Source organism: Rhodamnia argentea, chromosome 9, assembly GCF_020921035.1.
Source record: "Rhodamnia argentea isolate NSW1041297 chromosome 9, ASM2092103v1, whole genome shotgun sequence".
Classification (NCBI taxonomy): domain Eukaryota; kingdom Viridiplantae; phylum Streptophyta; class Magnoliopsida; order Myrtales; family Myrtaceae; genus Rhodamnia; species Rhodamnia argentea.
Window position 1 is genome coordinate 12,124,636 of NC_063158.1, and position 8,556 is coordinate 12,133,191.

The following is an 8,556-nucleotide window of genomic DNA, read 5'->3' on the forward strand; positions in this document are numbered from 1 at the left end:
GAACCAATAAACAGTAAGAAATCAAATGACGACAGTTACACAGAATGTGCAGCTCATGGCGCAAGAAACATTGAAAAAGCTCGACGGCAACAAATCCTAAAGACGTCGGTATTCCACTATGTAAAATTCCAGCCATCACCATTGAATACGATGTAGGTTCCGCCCATTCAATAAATAGCAACCCCAACAAGACAAGCCAGCGATTTTCCAAATATCAACTGAGTCAAGGAATGGTCCGTCACTTCGTCTGCACCGCATTGCCCCGCGAAAATTCTGGCTGGTTGCATCAAAATCCCATGCAGAAAGTTCGCAATCTATCTATACAGGGTGACGCCTCCTGCATATTGCGAGGTGCATTAGCCAAATAAGCGATAGTCTAAAATCAACAAAACATCCGGTGCCATCTTATTGTAACTGTACTGAATATGAGCACAATCTGGGTCAGCTCAAGAAATAGACTAAAACTGGTCTTACAACTGACTTTGGCAAATTTCTATGCCAACAGCATTTAATTTTTTTTTTTTTAACATACCAATATGGCATTCAAACTGAACGCATCATGAATTAGTGCATTGAATCATTTCAAAATTTTGAACATGGAGTAATACTCAAGAAGAAGAGGAGCCAAGTTTTTACCTCCCCCAGTAACCAGTTGATCAACTTAAATTCCCATCAGTAAGATTTTTGTAATCCCTTGTGACGGATTTTGTCAGACCATTGTAAAATGCATAAAGATAGTAACAAACCAAGGAAAGCATTTCAACATAATTGTAGGGATGGGCAACTCCGAATGAAACTAGAAATGATAATAGTCACCATACAATGTGTCAATTTCCATGCTAAAAAATCCACAATTAGATAAGAAACTCAATGTGTTACCTCTTGGGTCGGCCTCCTCTATCTTCTTCATAGTCCATCACTCCGCCAGGTTCAGAGTAGATCTCATGCCCTCGGAAGTCAATGTCAGCCTGCTTACAGGGTGTAACTTCTGCCAGCACGTAAGTAAGCCACATCGACCAACGTATCCCAGAACTTGAGCAAGGACTGATGCAACCAATAAATGTGCACACCCATATACATACAAATGTGTGTGTGCGTGCGCGCATGTATTAGCATACTCAAGTACTATGGCAATTTCAATACCATTTATCTCCTAAAGCAGTGCAAGCTATTCAGCCAGACATAGAAGATATTAAAGCTCGATTGAGTAAATGATGCTCGCCACTGCAACTTATACCACATTTTTCTATTCTTTATTCAGAATTGGTGGAATAAGATCACATGTGCCAAGCAACTATTTAATACATAATCATAATCCTAAGTAGTAGCTTTATGTGGTTATAAGATTACATGAAAACTTGAAGGAAACAAACTTACAAGCTTAAGAAGGTACAATCCAACACTTATGAGAGAGAGGGAGGATTTACTCAGTGCAAAACCTGATGAGTGCAAAAGCTATGGGAAGAAAATAGACGTCAATCAAAAGGATAAGCATGGGTCTACTGACCTTGAGAGAAAGAGACTTCTTCACCTCTTCCACTCTCTCTTCGACATCCTTCTTGTGTTTCTTGTCCATCTCACTCATAGTATCAGCCCATTTTATCTTTTCTTGAATAGAATGAAGAAGATTGTCTGATGTACTCAACCTAGGAATTCGTTTTAGTACATCAGATCAACATATGCAATCACCGCATTCAGGTCAACCCCTCAAATAAGTTTCCAAACTCTAAATGTGCTAAATGCAGCTTTTACAAGATAAAAAATAAATGGCTTGCGCCTCAGAAGTCATTCAAAGGCGCAAGCCAGTCTGCCTGAGACTTTATAAATCAAAGGATCCTTTTTCTGCTAGAATGCTTGACAGCATCTCTATGTACAGTGCATTCGAGAAACATGTTAGGCCAACTCATGGAAAAGTCGGAAAACAAGAGTGCCAATCAAAACAATAATAGACAAGTTCTTCCACCTAATTGAAATGGTGTTCTTCTGTTAGAACTAAAAGGACAAGCTTTCATCCACCAATCAAATAATTGGCAAATTAATTAACTAATCTACCACTGCCACTGTCACCATTCTTCCCACCCACTTCATCATCATCACCATCATCATTGCCATAAAACCATCTCTATTACAGCCACCTTCACCATAGTTTCCACCTAAACCACCACCACTGTCATCATCCATCATCAGAAATAGTGCTACTCATCACTGCCATCATCCACCATTCCACTACCACCAGATCCAATAGACCACTAATGATCCAACTTTGATCTCCTCCCAATTAATTTAGCAATTAAATGACTTTTAACTAAATATGTTAGTGAAACTACCAGGATGTTATGAAATGAATAATAGATGAAGTGCCAAGCTTGATGAGGTTAAGAAGTAACACATTATTGTAGAGCATGGATTTTCCACTTGTCTACTCGAGGCTATGTTCCATGCAAGAAACAAAGATAACTTACCAGTCTGATAGTGTTTTTATCATATTCCCAAGTTGTCCAGGTCTCAAATCCCTCCCTGCAGCAAATTGCACCTGCAATGCACCCGACATAAAAATTCACATCACAATATACAACCAAAGACAAGCAGTGTCGATCAAGGAGAAAAACAAATTCCACCATTGTAAGAATTTCATACCTCGAAGCATCTTCTCAACTGATCAAGCTTTCCTCTAACTATACCCTGAAAAGACAGGTAACAAAAATAAGCACATTCATTGTGCCTCGATTGTTCATTATGCAACTACAAGTTCGCAACTTCTGTAATATTTTCACTTCTCTTCTACCCAAAGAAAAGACAGCTGCCAGAAACAAAGCTGATGCTCACGAGGATTTGCAGATTTGTATTATTTTTTACATTTTTAGCACGAGAAATGTCTCAACGACAAGGAAAGCCAAAGTTCAGACAACAATATCCAAATCATGGTGGTGCAAGGATATATTTGATAAAGCCGACAGAGAACTTACCGCATACATGCACTCATTAATAAGAAAATCTTCAAGTTCTCGCACATTTACAACATCTAATTCCAGCATTAGTTGATTGTATGGTAGCACCTGAGAAATGAACCCATAAGTCAGAGCAAAGAAGTTTAAAAAACTTGTCAAAGAAAATTAATCATCTAAAGAATCGAGCCAATGGTATAAGTTAGAATAATCAGACTAAAACAAATAAATTAACATAAGTCCAACAGGGAGCATTATGTGAGGAAATTCTCAAAACTTGTTACCACATTGGAATAGTTCCTGGAAAAGACAAGATAATCCATTGTTTCTTCATGAGCAAACTTTCAGCTCATAGCCAGTCTGGGGGTACAAAGGCCTTTGACGAATACAAGTTTAGTTAATTATTTATTATTTGTGTTTTTCAGTTTCTTTTTGGGTGAGGGGGGCAAGACACACAGAATAATATTGTATGCCAAGCAGAATCAGGTCGGAAGCTTGCTACAAACAATGAGTGATGAGAGTTGCAAGAGTCGCATGACGCAGTTCAGAAGCGAATATTTGACAAATTTTCAATAAACTTCATTACCAACTGAATATGAACTAGAATGATCAGGACTAAGTAGAAATCCTACAATCCTCTTCCATCTAGAGAATGAGATCCTAGAAAATACTACTCCATGTTGAAAGAGAAAAACCTAAAACCCTCTCCAAGAAAAAAAGTAGAACTAAATAAAATCCGAATAGACCTTTTCTAATTGGGATTGAGGCCAGAAACTAAACTCGGCAACAGTCCAACCCCAGCACAAACTAAGTTTAAGTAGAACAGGCATATCAATCTTATTCGAAGGAGATATGATCTCCAACTGATTGATGACAGTTCAATATTCAGATCAACATCGACATGCTGCATAATTGTGAACTGCATAACTGAATACTGACAACATCAATATTTTGGAATCGCTGGCTGTGCGTTTTCTTGGATTACTTTATCAACTCTTTGTACTTAATCCAACCCTAACATGCCTCCACAGGTGGTATATCCCACTAAGAATAAGAATGTGCTAACACCTAAGCATTGTGCAAAAAGCCATCAGTTCACAATGTATCACCTTGTTTGTCTCGGCCAGAGTAAGCACAGTAAGTTGCTTTAGTTTGAGGACTTGATCAGGCACCAAGTGTGGTAGCTGGCCAGCATTACCTACAACTCACAATGTTTCAGGGCATTCAGTTCAAGCCATCACGCCCGTTCAAGAATAAACCAAGCATCTGGAGGTCTTTGCTAATCTTATATAAACAACTTTCTTCTTCATAAAAGTTAAAGATATATAAGCCATATATTTATGCCCTAGCCACAAACCAGAGGAGGGAATAATATGAGACACAAAATGAGTAACGTAAGTAACAAAAAAGGAATGCTGAAGTGTATGAGACGATCATAAGTTTCATGGCATACAAATAACATGCAAAAACAATCTAGGTCATCAACAAAAGGTAAAAGAATGACAAATGCATCAATAATTCTAACCAAATGAAGGAAAACAGGATGGTAGGATCCTACCTTGGACTCAGCTCATTAAGTTTAAACTACTATTGCCAATCTAAAATCTAAGAATTTAGCAAGTTATCTGATTATGCTTTCACCCACAAACAAGAAGAAGATCTACGAAGAGAGCAGAAGAGAGTCCTTAGAAAATAGCAAGCAGATAGCTTACTTCTGTAATCACTCCACGTGCCATGAGCAAACAAGCGTAGAACAGCAAGGTATACAGAATACTCAGTCCCTTCAAGCTGCATGGAATTTCAAAAAGAAATGAGCAGGAATTTTTGCATAAGAGGATACTCAGAGAATCTAAAACAAAATAACCACACAGATGATAGATGCAAACTCACTGGAAAAATTTGCAAAAAATGAAAATGTAGACTAAATCAGGTGAACCCAGCGAGAAAGATATGGATAAGATAAACAGATGGGGAATAAAACAATACACGAATCTCCTATACTTATAGATATATTAGGATACTACGTGACTGGAGAGAGCTAGATACACAAAGGCACAGACAAATGAAGAGAACCGCCGGTATGCCAGGGGAGCCTTTCAGAAAGGCTTAGTGTTACTTCGATATGCCCCAGTAAAGCATTTGGATAGAACAAAAAAAGGGGACAGCTCAAAGGATCCATATTTATCTCATTCTTCTTTTGCTGATTTTAAGTGTTCATAACTTGATGCTCTAACCTTATGATAAATTAATGTTTCTTGCTGATGTACTTCAACAGTTTCCTCTATCAATAAAATTTCACTTTACCTTTCAAAAGGGAAAAATTGCCTTATGGCATCTTTATGCTACAATGATATAAACTCCAGTCAGCTAAAATACCAAAAGCAAACAGAAGAGTAGAAGAATTGCATGTTCCCATAAATAGAATGAGAATGACATCTGCAGAAAACTCTTCAGCAGTCCAGACAAATGCTTTCTCCAACTCATCCTCATACCCAATATCACCTTAACAAAAACTTACAATGGCTGATTTCTAAGGGTGAACTAGAGAGTGTCCTCTCAAGTACGGATCATCTTGTGCAAAACTCCATATAAGAAATAATCAAATAACAAATGCCTTGAGCATGTAGAACATTGGCAATCCCAAACCGAGGCACATTCCTTTAATTCAACTAAAACTACTGCTTTTACTTCTATAGGAAAATATACTAAGCTAATATCTTGATTCTCATGCAGATAAAGAGAAGATGCGAAAAAAAAAGAAAAAAATAAAACTACGCGAATCCATCCATCTATGATCCGGCAATCATCCATATCGTCCCAACTAATTCTGCTATTACAATTCCCAGGTAAATACCAAATTTCCTACCATGAAAGGACAAGAACAAAGTAGGAAAGCAAAGCAGTAAACACTCAATTGATCAGAAAAACCGCACAAAAATCGATGAAAAGCCAAGAAAAAGGGGAACAGATTTCAAAAGATAAACAAAAAAACATTGAGAAAGCCACGATACCTCGAGAACGTTGGGGACGGAGAGGATCTCGGAGAAGGCGAAGAGGTTAGGGTTGGAGGTGGCTTCGGCGATGAGAGGAGAGAGGGCGGGGCCTTTCAGGGAGGAAGCTTGCTTCACGAAGTAGTCAATGAGCTCTACCTGTTTCTGTTCTACGTCCATCCTGTACCAAAATCGAAGGAAAAAAAAAAAAAAGGACCTAATTCCACAAAATTCTCTGTTGGGTAAGTGAAAGAAGAAGAAGAAGAAGAAGAAGAAGTATATGTCGCTAGCGAGAGAGCAAAAAGAATCGAGAGCTTCAATGGCGTCCGAAGCTGAGATTTGAGAGCAATCGACTGGAGAAAGAGGAGGAGGAAATTGAAAATAGGGTTTTTTTTTTTTTTTCCTATTTCTCGTTTGTAGGGAGGGTGTTGAGGGAGACAAGTCTTTGAAAGAGGGAGGAGGGTTTTGTCTTGGTGGACACCTCAACACTCGCCTTCTACAAGTGCCGGTCAAGGTTTCACTTTTCTACGGCGCTCGTTTTAGCGCCATATCAAAAATTTATTTTTTTTTTTGGCCTTTTGCCTCATGACTATCGATAGAAAATTCCATATAAAGATAGGAAGTGCTCTTATTTTTTTAAATAGAAATTTGAAGTATTTCAAATAAAAATATAAAGTGACTTCATTATTTCGAATAAGAGCCTGAAATGATCATGTTTGTTTCAAATAAGGGTCTAACGTCGTCGATCGACCAAATATTTCAGCCAATTAAGGACATTTTCTTCAAAGTACATTTTTAACTTAATTTTTAATTAAATTAAGTTAAGAAATAAGAAAACTAAAAGTCAAAAAGGTTGCTCCGGCGAGATCCAACGGTGAGATCTCGCCGGAACTACCTCAAACCAACGCGAATCGATTCGGAAGAACCTCTAGATTAACATATCCAAATATTACACAAATTCATTGGCTAAAACGCTAGATACACACCACGCACGTAATCGAAATCGCAAAACACCATCTCAAAATATAAGGCACAATAGCTCGATTCAATCACGGGATTCACTCTAAGGAGGTTCGAAACCTTACCCGCGGGTCGGATTGACTGGTTCGGTCTAGGATTACCTAGACGAGCTTCGACAATCGACGGCCATGGAGGTTGATTTCACGGACTCGATTAGCGTGTTTTTGTGCGAAATCGAAGCAAAAACAATATACGAGGGCGATCAGCAATGCTTAAAGGCAAAAACGCACACAACAATTGCGAGAATCATACACGAATCGGTGTGATGCCATGATTGAGCCGAGGCGAGGTCGAGAGATCGACTTACCGATTTAGAAGTTCTTTGGTTGATTGAGCTGGTGCGATCAACTCCCCGAGTCACTACGAAGCTCCCGTACTAGTTTTCGGGCCTCGATTCCCTCCGGATCGACCGCACGAAGATCTCACGGTCTCGCCTGAAAATCGGGCTATGGCCGCCTCCGAGAGCTCCTCTCTCTCTCTTTTTCTCTCTCTCTCTAGTCCGCTCTGTTTGAGCGAGCAAATGAACCTCCCCTCGTTTCTAGAATCCTCTCTACGCTTTTATACTCGGTTTGAAAAAATGCGCGCGCGGGAGCTTGAGTCGGCGAGGTGAATCTCGTGCCATTCACGTGATTTTTGGCTCGTCGGACGGTGACGGAATCACTAGGATTCCCTCCAAGTCCGTCGAGCCTCCGTTAATCACAAAACGAACGTGAATTGCAACTTATCTTGAAAACGTTGACTTTCGCCTCGCCGGATCTTTGATCGGCTATTTCGCCGTGCTCCGGCGATGATTGACGGTGCCACCGGCGCGATCGATAGCCCTAGACCCGAGGATCAAAAGCCCCAAGTTAATTGATTCAATTAAGGGCGAATTGTACTTCAATTTGATCACTGAAATCCGGCCTTCAAACCTGCAATTCGCGCAACAAGTTGGGGAAGACGACACTGTTCCGGACCGGTTCAACCGATCCGATCGGCGGTCAAACCGGTCCGAACCGGTTCGGACGTGTAATTTTCGAAATTAACCCAAATTTACTGGGAATTTTTGCAATTAAACTTCAAAATTGAACTTAGGGGCTTGGATATTATCTAAAAATGTGATTTTTCCCAAAAGTTCTCCTCAATTTCTATGAAAACCCCAAATTTTTCAATTTGCCCAAATTAGGGAAATGTTCAATTGGATGTCAATTTGATAAAATTGGACCATGAGACCTATGCCAATCAATTTGAAATGTATGAAAACATAGAGTAACAGTTCAATTTTACTATAATAGTCCCTCAATTAAAAGTAATTTCGAAAATTGGCCAATTGAGGGACTAAATTGCAAATAATTTGGGGATTTTGCCTAATTTGTGCAATTCATGCGATTGAGGGCGCAATTGATCAAATTGAAGCTCAAAGGGACTGCAATTGAATGTCTAGACTCCAAATGTGCAAAAATTGCAAATAAAAAGACTCAATTGGTATTTTTTATGCAAATTCAACTCTAGGCATTGTGAAGAAACACCTAAAATTGAACTTAATTTTCAATTCTTCTTGAGGTCAATATGAAAATGGAATTAAAAGAAAAATATTGAACATTTTTTGTGTATTTTTATGA

The 8,556-nt window shown here is 38.9% G+C and overlaps 1 protein-coding gene across 3 annotated transcripts; it reads right to left on the reverse strand.

Annotated features, from left to right (window-relative positions):
- On the reverse strand, positions 1–6,367 carry LOC125316609 (COP9 signalosome complex subunit 7-like). Of its 3 annotated transcripts, none has more exons than XM_048285394.1 (10): positions 6,204–6,367; positions 5,957–6,133; positions 4,658–4,733; positions 4,055–4,149; positions 2,967–3,056; positions 2,638–2,682; positions 2,463–2,533; positions 1,508–1,646; positions 880–988; positions 1–337 (listed from the first exon to the last, which is right to left on the reverse strand). In XM_048285394.1, the coding sequence occupies exons 2-9, from the start codon at positions 6,113–6,115 to the stop codon at positions 917–919; spliced, it is 747 nt and encodes a 248-aa protein (XP_048141351.1). In that variant the 5' UTR covers positions 6,116–6,133; positions 6,204–6,367; the 3' UTR covers positions 1–337; positions 880–916. The 3 variants fall into 3 exon arrangements, with proteins under 3 accessions (XP_048141351.1, XP_048141349.1, XP_048141350.1); XM_048285392.1 differs by having other exon boundaries at positions 880–968; positions 6,204–6,366; XM_048285393.1 differs by having other exon boundaries at positions 880–968; positions 4,055–4,143; positions 6,204–6,364.
- Positions 6,368–8,556: the final 2,189 nt, after the last annotated feature.